General features: G+C 42.7%; 1 protein-coding gene across 3 annotated transcripts in view; it reads left to right on the top strand.

Annotated features, from left to right (window-relative positions):
- The window catches only part of LOC126332098 (uncharacterized), a 160835-nt gene that overhangs the window by 129294 nt on the left and 16241 nt on the right, over positions 1-15300 (top strand). Inside the window, exon 1 of one of the 3 annotated variants that reach the window (XM_049996547.1) lies at positions 11973-12032. The exons of the other annotated variants lie outside the window; for them this stretch is intronic. Coding sequence (XP_049852504.1) covers positions 12005-12032 — 28 coding nt within the window. The 5' untranslated portion in view covers positions 11973-12004. Of the gene's footprint in view, positions 1-11972; positions 12033-15300 lie in introns of those variants that run through there. 3 annotated transcript variants of the gene reach the window in all.

The following is a 15300-nucleotide window of genomic DNA, read 5'->3' as shown; positions in this document are numbered from 1 at the left end:
CTTTACGATTCTTGCCTGCCCAAGCATCCAAGACGACCTCTAAATACAAAAATCTAAAGAAAAAACTACTAAGTAAAAGTATAGCCTTCAATTTAATAAGCAATGTGAAAAAAGTGGACTAGTCCCTACTTACGCGAACGCCTTCGTTAATTTTGCTACTTGTAAGAAAGATCCCAAATTCTTCAGACCTATCACTAAAAATCTCACTTCTGATAATGTTTTAATGCTATATGCTAAAAAAGCCTTCTTAATGAAGAAGCATATTACCTGCATTTAAAACTCACAAATATTTTTCGTATTAATTATAACTTCAACATTGTCGATTTCTGGATACAGTTTAATGCACATTTGGAAATTTGTAAACAAGGCATAATTTCTAAGCAAGAAGAGAAACTTTGTAAGCTTTTTAGTCTGTTTCCTGCTCAAAAATGTACACAAATTACTTTTAGAAATAAAACAGTCATGTTTCTTAATAAAAGAATTCTAAATAAAACAGTTCTTCTAAACAGAACGAAACTGTCTTACTGGAAAAAGGGTTGAAGTACAATGTCATGCCCAGCTTGTCTGACAAAAAGGTGATTAAAAAAATGCTTGGAGATCTAAAAATTGGTCTTAATCGTAAAAAAATTGCAATGCGTGTCAAACTAGAATTGCATATGATGTAGCTAACATTCTCACCAAAAATGTAGCCTCTCTTCATAACGTAACGCATAGGGATAGAAAATTGGTTAATTGCATTAATAATAAACTTAAAGATGCAGATGCTCTTATACCTAAGTTAGACAAAGATTGCGTTTTAGTTATTACTCACAATTCTGAATAGATTTCGAATACCTTCTATTTTTCTAGCGATAATAATATTTTGGAACTGCATGAAGATCTGACTCCTGAATTAGAAAAGGAAGTCAGGTGAGCTATCAATAACGTCTAATTTATAATCAAACCTTTTCAGAAGAAAATGCTTATTTGTTTGAATCCTCAGTCCCCAAAACTTCAGTCACAATTTAAAATCCATAAACCTACCCATCTGATACGCCCATTGTTTAATAGTGTGAATAGCGTGTACCATGATTTGGCCAAATTTCTAAATGGAACTCTGAAAAAAAACAATCTTTTTCAAGATCAATTATTTCATTCTCAATAGTCACGCCTTAGTCAATTTCATTACACATAAAAAATCTTTGTACTAATGTCCCTGTACAGGAAACGCTTACAACCGTAGAAAATTATTTACCCCATTTCAAAAAAGATTTGTCAGACAAACAACTCACTCATTTCATGGATCTCATCACAGTCGTCGGCAAGTACAATTATTTTTAATTTAATGAACAATTGTACCAACAATCCGACGGTCGTGCTGTAGGTGGTATTCTTGCCTAGATTTTCGCAAACCTCTCGAAGAAAAGGTTTTTAACTGTTTTTCAGCTACATAACTAGGCATTCTCTCATATTTCAGATACGTTGATGACATTTTAGTCACCTACAAGGGACGTGCTGATGGCATTCACCGTATTTATAATCTCTTCAATGTACTTCCTCAGAAAATATCTTTCACCAAAGAACTTGAAAACGAGGCCCGCCAATTAAACTTCCTAGACTTCACGATTACAATAGAAGAAAATAAAAACTCATTCAATACTTATCGTAAAGAAATATATAGTGATCAGATCGTCCCTGCGTCTTCTATGCACCCACAGTCTCATATAAACGCATTCTTTCACTCTATTATTCGCCGAGATACTTCCATTCCACTTTCGAAAGAAAAGTCATCAGACGAAATCAATTTACTCCAAACGATAGCGGTTAATAAAGACCTGGCGTAGTAGCTGACATCCTCAGAAAGGAAACTGTTAAAAGAGTTACTAACCTCGGCACCTATATCATTGAATCCAACCCAAAAAAATATTTTCCTATTGCCATCTTGGGGCCCATTTCCTATCAGATCCAACGTCTTCTGGGTAGTAAATAGAACTGCAACGTTGCCTTTTCTATATTTAATAACTTGAAAACAAAAAAAATTCATTCATAATTTAAAATCGATTCGTTCCCCTTTAGAAAGTTCTGGCGTCTGTAAGATTTTCTGCGGTACTCGCTCTCTTTACTACAGGACGTGCTTAAGCAACTAGATTAAGGAAAAGCTTTTAAGAAAAAAATTGCAGTAACTCCAAAAATTCGTCTTTTGCCGACCTTCTTCTGATTACAGGTCACACGCCTAAGGCTATTACCGATACCGACATCTTGCACACCGAGAAGAACGGGCGTAGATTAGATATTCTTTAAGAATTAGAGATTTTCAAACATATTTCTCGAAATGATAGCCTCATTATCAATGACCAGCTGCCGTTGCGTAACAAAAATTTCTTCAACGGTGCAAAGCCCTTACTTGACATTTAATTTCGCGTCTTCTCATGCAGGTCACCGAAATGCTTATTTCCATCAAAGTCATCTCATAATTTTTCATTTATTATAAAGTTTATTTGTCATATTTCATGCTATATCGTTTTCTCCAGGCTGTGTCAGTCGGACCTTTCTGTACTTTCTCTAATGACGTTTACATGCTTCAAACTGTACTTTTAAGATCTGATGTAGACAATATGTTACTTTATCTGCCACTGTTAAACGAAATATTGCCTTTTACATAATTCACTGAACAATATTTGTTATAATTTTCGCCTGTCTACATTTGAATGTTAAGTGGCCAAGTTGTACCTGCGGCTACTGGATGGCGCTCTCGCTCGTATGTCATGTTCATCTGCCGCACTTGTTAAAGCGGACGCCTCAGTCAGTTGCAAACTGTGGCCGTACAGGTATGAGCAGCCCTTAGAGGCTCGCCTTCACACATTTCTTTTAAATATTTTGTTACTAAAGCCCTTGTGGCCTGCTATTTACTTTATACGTGACGTATAAGTACTGTCTGTGCCTAAATGTTAGTCTGTACTTGCAGTTCTTTGTATAAAGAATGTTATTTTCACAAAAATTATAATTATATTATAGACCACTTTCAATGTGTAAATTCTGATGAAGGCACTCTTAGAACCTGGTTAATCAGACTAAAAAATTGTGACCGACAGCTCATTTGTTTCAATTCTAATTTATAAACGGCCACTGAAACAAGCAGCCATATTCAAATCACTGGGTGCCTCATATTACTCCACTTTATCCTGCGTGATAACGCACTATGCCGATTTCACTACGAAAACTATCCAGGAGTTCGAGAATTCGACCATCACTCACTTATTTTACTGATCTTATGCTCTCAGATTTTGACCTTTCAAGCTGCTCGTCGAGAACGGGCAGTAAAATTCCCCTCTGGACGCAAGAGAACTTCAAACTTGGTTTGACGACCTCTTTAACCAAGACCCAATAGATTTCAATAGGCTTGGAACAGGTAAATTACCTGAGCATCGAACGATTGTTTTCGAAAATACGGTTTATGACTAATTTTTTTTATATTTGTTGTTGTGCCCAATAAAAGAAAGGACAACGCTATTAAAGTAGACACTGTACTAATTGAATGATATTCAGATCACCATGAAATCCTTACGACGAACGTCTGTTTTAATAAAACATAAAGTATGTGTAACAACAGCGTACCTGCATTAGCACAAGTTAGTAAGATATTGTTCATTCTCGATTTCAAAACGGCCTGTGTTTAACTTCTGTCCTGTAATATGGAAATATGGCATCTCATAAATGAAGTAAATAAAATTTGTTGACTGATTTTCCATCTGACTACTGGTAGTTCGGCGGCGAAACGGTTAAAAATGTATCCTTCAGCGAGACTGAAACCTTGAACCAAAGCAGTCACCACTTTACATATGACCACGTTAGATTTTGCTATTTCATTTTTATTTATTTACATTGTTCTTCAACCATAAAAATTTGAGGCCCAATTGTAATACAAATCATTTCTTTTAGTAACAAGACATCGTAAACAAACTAAATCACATAAATTATCTCATTATAAAATATTATTTTTAATCTTACTTAACTTCCTCTGCCGCTCTTCCAAAGCACGGGTGAAATTTAAACGTCTGCGAACAAATAAGAGAAAAACAACTGCTACAGTTATACTGTTTAAACAACCTCGTGAAATTTACAGCTGAATAATCGAATGAGATTAGGTATCTCACCCCCCCCCCCCCCCCCGTTCCAAGTGAGAATGTTTGGTTGGTTAGTTTAAAAGAGGGGGCAAGGGACCAAACTGCTAGGTCAATGGTCCCTTGTTCCGGATAAAACAATGGTACAAGGGTGAGAATAAAACAAGCGAGACTGACAACACAAAACAGAGAGAAAGGAAAAACCACAAGTACCACGGAAGAGCAACTAACACTTAAATGGACAGAAGGGGAGAAGGAAACCACAGAAACGCAATAAACAGGTAGAAGAGATTAAAACGACAAAACAAATTACTATGGCTGGCTGACCACAAGAATAAAAAAGAGCAGCCAGTCCCTCTGAAACACATTAAAATCTCCACCCTGAAAGCATTAGAGTTGAGTACGCAGAGGAACGAAGGACATGCGCTAAAACTTAGGTCAAATGATAAAACCCACCCTTACGTATAAAATATAAAACTAAATCAGCCGATGAGGCGCCGTCAGACAAAAATTAACGGCAACGAGTCCGGAAACCGAAGATTTCGTCGCTGAGCTGTCTGAGACAGTGCACCAGAATATGGGCCACTGTCAACTGGGCGCCACATCGACACTGAGGCGGGTCTTCACGAAGCAGGAGGTAGCCGTTAGTCACCCAAGCGTGATAAATACAGCGCCGGCAGGAAACCACAGAGTCCCGGCGAGTGGTCCGCATGGAGGCTTGCCACACATTAGTAGTATCCTTAATGGCATGCAGTTTGTTGTGCGTATTAAGACTATGCCATTCCGACTCCAAATGCTAAAAAACCTGGCGGCGTAAACACGAACGCTGGTCAGTTATTGAAATGCCAGTCTCCATAAGCAGTTACCATGTAGCCTGTTTCGCCAGCCTGTCAGCAAGTTCGTTGCCTGGGATTCCGACGTGTCCGGGGGTCCACACAAACACCACTGCACCACCGGACCGTTCCAGGGCACACAAGGACTCCTGGATGGTCGCTACCAAAGGATGACGAGGGTAGCACTAGTCGATAGCTTGTAGGCTCCTCAAGGAGTCACTAAACAGAAGGAACGGCTCGCCAGGGCATGAACGGATGAGCTCAAGAGCCCGAGATATAGCCACCAGCTCTGAACTGAAAACACTGCAGCCATCGGGCAAGGAATGTTGTTCAATATGTCCTCCATGGGCATACGCAAAGCCGTCGTGACCATCAGCCATCGAGGCGTCGGTGTAAGCCATTTCAAGGGTTCGGTACATGTCAAGAATCGAGGGGAAGTGACAGCAGAGAGCCGCAGGGTGAACTGAGTCCTTTGGGCCATGTGAAAGGTCCAGGCGAAGACGCGGCGTGGGTATGCACCATGGAGGAGTATGCGAAATGGCTATGAGTATAGGTGGTAAAGGCAAGGACTCCAGTTCAAATAGAAGGGTAGGACACGAACTACAGTTGTATGCCCTGAACTTGGCGCGGTAATTCGGATGCGCAGGAGAACTACAAGCGTGTGCAACGTAACGAGCTGCAGCAGCATAGAGCGATCTGCACCCCAGTTGGGGGTGTTGCTCAGGCAGTGGAGGGCATTGAGGTGCTACCAGCACTTCCGCTTAAGCTGACGAAGGTGAGGAAGCCAAGTCGACTGGGCATCGAAAACGTCCTAAAAATCGATATGTCTCAACTGCAGTGAAGGGATCTTCAGTAAGGTTCCGGATGAAAGGTACAACGCTGACAGAAGTGCCTAAAACACGACTTTGCGGCCGTAAACTGAAAGCCGTGGACTTGAGCCAATGAATCCGCCTTGTGGATGGGTCTCTGTAGGCGCCGCTCAGCAAAACCAGTACTGATGGAGAAGTACGAAATGCAGAAGTCGTCTGTTTACAGAGAGAATGAGACGGACAGCTCTAAAGCTGCTCCGGGAAGCCATTCGCCTAGATATGGGGGGAACTATGGGTGGCACCAACTTCGATGCGGAAAGTATGAAGCGACAGGAGAAAGTAGGCCATGTGACTCCAGGGCCCAACCCAAGCACAAAAGCACCATACATTCCAGTAGCTTACAAAAAACGTTGTTGAGGCTGATGGGCCGATAGCTGTCCACATCAAACGGGTTTTTGCCGTGTTTGAGTACTGGTATAATGGTGTTCACCCACCAGTGCGATGGGAAGACCCCATCGCACCAATCTTGTTGAGGATCACGAAGGAGATGTCGCTTGCAGTCAGACGAGAGACGTTTAATCGTCTGACTATGGATCCGATCTGGTCCAGGAGCTCTGTTGGGGCAATGTGCAAGGGCACTGAGGAGCTGCCACACTGCAAATAAGGCGTTATAGGGTCCACTGTGGCGTGGTGTGAACGAGAGGACTTCCCCTGCCTTCCGCCATTTGAGTGTGCGAAAGGTTGGGGGGGGGGGGGGAATTTTCCGGCCCAGAGGAACGATGCATAGTCCTCAGCAAAGTGCTCGGCAATCGCGTTTGCGTCGATAGATAACACGCCCTTCATGTTAACACTGGGAACTCCTGTTGGGTTCTGGTGCCCAATAACTCGTTTGATCTTTGCCCAGACATGGGAAAGTGACGTATGGCACCCAGTGATCGAGATGTACCTCTCCCAACACTCCTGCTCCCGTCGTTTGCTAAGCTGGCGAACGCGGGCACAGAGCCCATTAAAGGTTATCAGGTGCTCTGGGGAAGGGTGCCGCTGAAGAGCTCGCTGACGCTCCTTAATATCCTCAGCGACATCCGGTGACCATCAAGGGACTGTCTCTCGCCGGGGCACCCTAAAGGGCGAAGGGTCGCGTTTTCTGCCGAAGAAACGGTCGTTGTAGTTACCTGCTCAATCCACATCGATATTACCATGTGGAGGAGATTTAACGGTGACAGTAGAGGTGAAGGCTTCCCTCGTTTAAAGCCAATCTAGGCAGGCGTCTGTGGGCCAACGCCAGGACAGTGACTGGAACAGGGCGAAGTGGTCACTACCACACAGGTCGTCATGTGCTCACCAGTGGACATATGGGAGAAGGCCAATACTGCAAATTCAGAGATCAGTGGCCAAATATGCGTCATGTTCCACACTGAAATGTGTGGGGGCACCTGTATTTAAGAGGCAGAGTTCGAGATGTGACAGTAAACTTTCGACATCTCTGCCTTGGCCAGTATGCACGGTGCCACCCCACAAAGTTCAAAAAATGGCTCTGAGAACTATGGGACTTAACATCTGAGGTCATCAGTCCCTGAGAACTTACAACTACTTACATCTAACTAACCTATGGACATCGCACACATCCATTCCCAAGGTAGGATTCGAACCTGCAACCGTAGCGGTCGCGCGGTTCCAGACTGAAGCGCCTAGAACCGCTCGGCCACACCATCTGGCCCACCCCACCTGGAATTGTGAGCATTAAAATCTTCCAAAAGTAGGAAAGGTTTATGGACTTGATCGATCAGTGCAACCAACGCATTCAGGGGTACTGCAATATCTGGAGGAAGATATACGTTGCAGACAGTTATTTCCCACATTGTCCTTATTCTGACAGCCACAGCTTCAAGAGGGGTTTGAAGGAGCACAGGTTCACTGCATACTCAGTTCAGGACATAGACACTGACTCCACCTGACACTCGATACCGCCACTATAGTTATTGTAATATCCCCTATAGCCATTGAGGTCAGAGGTCAGCATTTCTGGGAACCAGGCTTACTGAAGGGCAATGGGGAAAGTAAGTATAAAGCTTAAGAGTTGCCATAGCTCAGCCAGGTTGTGGAAAAAACCGCCACAATTCCACTGGAGGATGACATTGTCGTGAGCCTGGGAAGGCATGAAGCGCACAAGGAGGCAGGTAATGCCTCAGAGTCACCTGCTGCCACTGATTGAGTATTTGTAGCCATTTCTTTGGTGGGTGAGGCATCAGTGAGATCCAGGTCTGCAGGGGACACTAAGATCTCCACCACATACTCAGATGCAGAATTGATAGGAAGTGGTGGTGTTGGGCCACCAGAGGTTCCTGTTTCTTAACAGAATTCTTTTTAGTTTGCATGCTCTCTCGCTTCTCTTTTGGGGCTTGCTGGAAAGATTTCTCTGTAGCACCTTCAGGCATGGAGGAAGACCATGAAGCCCTTCATCCGGCAGCTTTTGACTCCTTGAGCCACTGGCGAATGTCTGCCATGGAATTGGGAGAAGGGGCCTCAAGGGATCCCTTCCACACGAGAGGAACTGGGGGATGTTGTTGCTTCTCCAGCCGGGCAGAGGGGTCCAATGTCTCCTGCATTTAGGATGGCCTAGCTCCAGAAGTAGGTGCTTTGGGAGCAGCAGAGTGTTTCCTCCTAACACCAAAGGTGGCGGATGTATTCTGGTGGCCCATAGGGCCCACCGTTCGTGGCACAGAGGGAGGAACCACTCGGGGAGGCGATGGTGATGTAACTGCAGCGTATGTCGACGTTAACTGAATGGGGTGTAGTCTTTCAAATTAATATTTAGCCTCAGTGTAAGTCAACCATTCCAGGGTCTTGTGCTCCATGATTTTCTGCTGCTTTTGGATTTCTGGGCAGTGTGGCCAGCAGGGGGAGTGGTGCTCTCCCAAGTTGTCTAAGTGGCGCACATAGAGCAGTGGACGTCTGCAATCTCGACATGTGGCACTGGAAGTGCAGCAGGATGACATGTGCCTAAACTTCCAGCACTTAAAGCACTACATAGGGGGAGGGATGTATGGTTTAACGTCACAATGGTAAACCATCACCTTGACCTTTTCAGGCAATGAATCACACTCAATGGCCAACAAGAAGGCACTGGCAGCAACCCTGTTGTCTTGGGGTCCTCTGTAAACGTGCCAAATGAAATGAACATCTCGCCGTTTTAAATTGGCGTGGAGCTCGTCGTCAGACTGCAAGAGGAGATAGCAATGGAAAATGATCCCCTGAACCATGCTCAGGCTTTGATGGGGAGTGAGGCAAACAGGAACATCACCCAGCTTGTCACAGGCTCAGGATTGGGCTTTGGATGCTGCCTGTATCAAGACAGCGCTGTTTCGCATCCTGGACAGAGCTATCACTTCTCCAATCTTATCCTCCTGATGTTCAATGAAAAACGAAGGCTTCGTAGGCTGAAAGGAATCCCCAGTAGTTCTGCTACAGACTAAAAACCAAGGTGAATATGGCTCTCTCTGGTCTGTAGCTTTACGTTCCTCCAATGGTGGGGGAGGGAAACGATTTAGGGCCTTATCTGTCAGCATTGTATTCGATCTTTCCTTTCTTAGAGGTTGCTGGTGCCCCTACGGTCAGCAGCAAGAGATGCCTTAGTCCGTTTGATTGCAGGTCATTTGCCCTGATGTCACCCGCTCCGATCAAAGGCTCTCCCCACGGACACCACCCAGCCACAGCAAAGGCCAACTGACATGATGGGAGTCCTGATGCCCCCAGAAGACAGGCATCTACTGTTTGGTGTACATTGGCAGTTTAAGAGCTCAGGCATCAGCAGTGCCATCCCTGTGTTGTCATGGGGCTACCACCAAATGGGCATATGATGGCCGCACCACAACGGACTGACTACTGTGCTGGGTATTGGGAGCAGAGAAATCCAGCATTGCCATGGGGGCGAAGAAGACAGGAGACAATGGAAGAAGATGACATACCCCAGAAAGTGTCCTCTACCAAATAGTTGTATCGCAAGTGGAGATGCAAAGCTATGACAAGAGATCTAGGAGATCGAGTGTAAGGGAACTATGGATAACTCGTGCACCACATAAGGTGTCCTTCCACATATGGCCCACACTTTTGTAGAATTTTGAAAGTGGCAGCTCAAACCATAGAATGGGACTTGAACTCAAAGTGTGAGGCTCCTTTTAGTCGCCTCTTACGACAGGCAGAAATACCTCAGGCCTATTCAAACCCCCAGAGTCGCAGGGGCAAAAGAGAGAACGGTCGAGTTATTCGTTATGATGATTTGTCGTTAGTACCAGTAAACAGAATGTCGCCTCTGCCATGGATACTTCCACATAACAGTCAGAATGTCATCAGACGGTTTTGTTTAGTTAATTTTTAATGTGATTCCTTTTGTCTTTATTTTGAAGTCACTGAAAATGAATTAAGTCACTTATGGAGAAAATCTCTCGAAATGTCGTTCTCAGACAACCGATAAAAGGATCTTAGTATATAAGAATTCCAAAGAAGCAATAGGAAAGTAAATAATAGCAGGATACGTGAAACCATACGGTGATATGATTAATACTGCTTGCAAGATCTGAACGCTGTGAATTGATGTGGATTGTTCGTAATATTTCTTCCCTAGTTTTATTGTTGGTTCGCCTTTGGGGAAGTGCAGTGCAACTGAAAATGATCATGGTCTTAGCTGTGTATGGGCCACAAGATTAAAGGCGTTTAAAAACTATTTTAGTTTCTTTTTCTAAAGACATAATTTACTTCCTCGTGAAAGAATTTACTACATATATAACTAAAACGCCATTTATACTAAAAACGAAACCAAATAAAAATTTGTCGTGTTACGTACGTATGTGTACCTCTGGCGAGCTGTTAGATGTGAAGCATCGGTACTATCTCTGTTAACCGTTCCTTGTGTGACTTCCGCTGTATGTAAACGATAGGGGACAGGGTTGTAATTCGAAAAAAAATTACACAATTACTCTTCTAGCCAGCTGGATATTTTATGTTTAAAATATTCCCTTATTTCTTATCCACATTTTATGTGCTATAGTCTTTTTCTGAATTACAAAACTTGCTCCACCGGCTGAGGTTTTCTTTTTTCCCACTCACAACATGGTATTCTGTTAAATTATTACCTATTATGGCGCACGACCGACGCAGTATTCCATACGTTATATCGTATGTCTCTCCTAAGAGTCGTTACGTGCTCTTTCTCTAGAGTTATGGAAGATATCTGCAATTTCCGTTTTGAATTGTGTAGCTGGACTCAATCCTAACAAATTATGCTCGTCTGGTCTTTCATATCACGGCCAGTGTCTACAGTAGGTGTGGGTTTGTTACCCTTTATAAGCAGAATTATTTTTTAACGAACGATAGAGCGCTTCCAAATTTAGTCCAGTGTGATATTATATACGACTGTATTATATACGAGTTAAAAGTGTAGAACTCGAAATAATTACAAATGCAGCACAAAACACAACCTTGCGTCTACAAACAATAAAAAATTGAGAAGATGGTGCAAACTGCTTAGGTAGTCTCTAGAGCACATTCCTTCATTTGATTCTAAGATCGGTAACTTGACTATAGTATCTAGATACGCAAATTCCTGGGTATACATTCCTCTAGGCACATGACTTTCCTCTTCAAAATGGAAAGAACTGTAGACTGCACGGTGAATATTACAAACGGCCAGTAACTTCTGTTGACCTCCTTCCATCAGGATTTGAACCCCACTCCATTAAAAGATGGGCTTTTTTGACTGAAACCGAATTTTCCTTTCGAGCTGTGCCTGAACTGAATTTTATTAATATTAAATAGCGTTATTAGCAATTTCCAGAAACTCACTTAAGTAAAAATTTCTCTTCACGCTGCGGATATGACGAGTGTTGCCCCTAAGATGTGTATGAAATATCACCTCAGTTGTGTTGCTGAGCCGTAGTAGTTGATTTCCGTGGACATATACCTTTTCGTTTCCTCGCCTCTACTACAGCGATACACAAGGCAAAAGAAAGGAAAAAAGCAACCAGTATGGTCATCATTTATTTTGACCGCTGTTAATGAAGTGGTGATAATAACTTTGACACAGCGAACGATAACAGATCCTTTCAAGTACAAGGAAAGTCATGTGCTGCTAGTTGATGCAACCATAGTTCATGGAACGGAAAATCAGAAGGGAACTTACGATAACAATCGATGATGCCATTGGGTATTTAAACATATATAAATGAAAATATAACGCAGAGAGCAGTTATAGCTCTTGTCGAATACAATGAAGGCTGCTCTGTTGCTTGTTGCTGGTAAGTCTCGGCAGAATTTAGAAACTTTCGTTCAACGTAAACCTCTTTTCTCTTACCTCCATTTTACATAATTTCTGATGTATTAATCCACGTGAAAAAACTTCTACAGTCGACAAAGAACAGTTAATTGCTGCAATTCGCGAAATAAAGTACAGAATGCAAAACAGCTTAGAGTGTTGAGACTGTTCTAAGAAGATTTTTGATTTCCTTGCGCTCGCGAACGACGGCAGTTCACAGATACTTGAAGAAAGGTGTTCGTCTAGTATTTTTGAAAAATTTCAGTGGTTGGGAGTAAGACCCAAGTAGTTACAAGTGTTACGTTTCTCTGACTAGTTCTTATATGCCCATGTGAAGCAAACTGGGAATTCTAGTGAGCAATCGAGGGGAAGATTTGTAGTGCGACATGCAGATCAAAATAATGCGAAGCATACTACAAAGGATCGTGGATTTTACAAGTTCGCAAACGAAGAGGGTAATATAAGCTAGGGAGGGATGAAGAATGTCAAACCAGTGGAATGAATGAGCCGTGAATATGGAATATAACGACTATTAGACAATGTGACTAGTAATCTCTTATTGTATGCTGAGGGAAATATTTGTTTGCGACAAAGAATATTTGTAGATAATATATTACTGACATAAAAAATTCGCTTTCTGGAAGTACTAGCATTTTGCCTTAAAGATTGGTAAACAGAAAGCAGTTGTGGAAAACGAAACTGTCTGGAACCACGCAGCTGCTACGGTCGCAGGTTCGAATCCTGCCTTGGGCATGGCTCTGAGCACTATGGGACCCAACTTCTGAGGTCATCAATCCCCTAGAACTTAGAATTACTTAAACCTAACTAACCTAAGGACATCACACACATCCATGCCCGAGGCAGGAATCGAACGTACGACCGTAGCGGTCTCGTGGTTCCAGGCTGTAGCGCCTAGAACCGCACGGCCACTCGGGCCGGCACCTCGGGCATGGATGTGTGTGATGTCTGTAGGTTCGTTAGGTTTAAGTAGTTTTTAAGTCTAGTGCACTGATGACCTCAGATGTTAAGTCCCATAGTGATCAGAGCCATTTGAACCACTTTTTGAAAATGAAACGCATCATATATTTTTTTCTTAAACTGTAAATGAGAAGTTCTAGTAAGCACAGACACTTCCTTACATGATGTTCTAGGCTCTGCAAAAGCTGATGGCCTAGTTTCATCACTGTGTCTATTGATTAAGTATTATTTACTTCCAGGAGTATTTTTCCCTTCAGTGTTTCACATCATGTCTTGGTTGAAAGTAAGTTAGTAAGGTGTGTTAGCCCCTCCGTGGGATGTTACATCTTTCTTAGATCGGCTACGTGGTTCTTAACAGGCCTCCCAACACGGGAACGGACGCCTTTCACAGCCGACAACTTTGGTAACAGACGCTGTTGATTTTTGCAGCCGTCGTCAGCATGTAGAGAGTCACTGATCACGTTGCCTCTTGTTCCAAGTCAAGCACGACTTGAATTTTTTCTGCTTGGTGGGTTGCTCCTTCCGCTAGGTCCGCCGTACTGAGGTCCGTCCTCTCCAATTTTAATGACGTTGAGGTGTAGGCGAAAATGACACGTCCGCCTTTTTTTGCCTTTGAGAATAACTTCATCTTCATTCGCCCCAGAAACCGCTATCTTCACCTCCACTCCTACGTTGCTGACGAATTGGCTGTCTTTGTCCTATTACCAAGCGACCAGCTATTAGAATTGGACTGTAGTGCATTTGTAGTTTGGATCTTTGAATGCTGAGCCCCACTCAAGGTCAAGGCATAATTCTTGGGGCACAGACAATGTTCCTAACAATGGAAGAAGCAGATATCAGCAAAACCACCAAACAATTAAAAAATGGCCCTAAGCACTATGGGACTTAACATCTGAGGTCATCTGTCCCATAGACTTAGAACTACGTCAACCTAACTGACCTATGGACAGAACACACATCCATGCCCGAGAGAAGATTCGAACCTACGACCGTAGCAGCAACGTGGTTCCGGACTGAAGCGCCTAGAAACGCTCGGTCACAGGGCCGGCCCAAACCGTTACTCAGACAGACAGACACACACTGACATTTGGGATGTTTAATTTCTAGAATTAACACAAGAGTTCGGCAAAGCGATGGGTTCTCACTGATTGGCTTCAGTCTGGTCTTAGACAAGGTATCAGGGAGTGGGAAAAAGAACGGCAAGAGAAAACCATGGAAAGAGTCCATCTAGGACATGGCAGAGAAAGTTTTGAGATTGAATATCTCTCTTTTCTTGAAGATGTTTCAAAGAAGAAAACAGATGCAAAGGTAATGAGGGAAACACTTCACAAAATTGCAGATTGTACCTGATAACTAATATCGTATCAGAAAACGGAATACATTGAACATAGACACAGCATAGAAAAATAAGTACAAACAAAACACGGAAGCATCAAAGTAGCTGATACGTTTCAGTATTTGTGAGAATGGACACAATCGAATGGGTCGATAACACGAAAGGTAAAGACAGATCAAAGGAAATGGAGTTAGCATACATTCACCCAAAACTGGTGTAATAAAAGATCAGTATCATTCCAGGCAAAAATTAAAAGCTACGCTACATTAATTATAATGTAAGCACTTTACGGATCTGAATGACGGATATGAACACACAGAAATCTTTTAGGAACACGCAAGAACAAGGATAACAACCGAACGAAGACGATAAGATGAATACAGAAACACAGAAAGATTCACGCAGTCATTAAGAACAAGGAGATTAAAGTCTTGCGATCATATTTAGAGAATGAATGAAAATGCGATAGCGAAAAAGGCTTTTATTTCATTTACAAATTAAAAGACACCACTAGATGGTTGGAGGAGGCAAGAAAGGTCTCTAGAATGTACCATACAGGCTAAGGAACGTTCCAGACTGCTAATCATTACTGCAGAATATCCTGTCTAACGACGAAATTCACTACCTCAAAGGATCATGTCAAATAAACAGAGGCTTGTGATCATCGAATGCACAAAGAAGTACTGGGGAGATAAGAAAAAGATTTTACCTTCGTCTTAGGGTCCAAATGGTCTATAATTCACCATACTTCAATAAAAAAATATCTCAGTGTTAGGCACAGCCTTAGTAATTTTGTTACTGTTGCTAAATATTGATTTGACGATAAGGGGGCTGATCTCGTCCAGCATCTTCGTAAAAGTCTCTCACTCACTGAACAAAAGGATCAATCTTCATTGTATTTTCTCTATCCTCTCAGTCTGTACTACCGAGTCAAGAC

The sequence above is a fragment of the Schistocerca gregaria genome, chromosome 2, assembly GCF_023897955.1.
Source record: "Schistocerca gregaria isolate iqSchGreg1 chromosome 2, iqSchGreg1.2, whole genome shotgun sequence".
In the NCBI taxonomy this organism is placed as follows: Eukaryota; Metazoa; Arthropoda; class Insecta; order Orthoptera; family Acrididae; genus Schistocerca; species Schistocerca gregaria.
The sequence above is the reverse complement of the archived record's forward strand: the minus strand, read 5'-3'. Positions and strand labels throughout refer to the sequence as shown.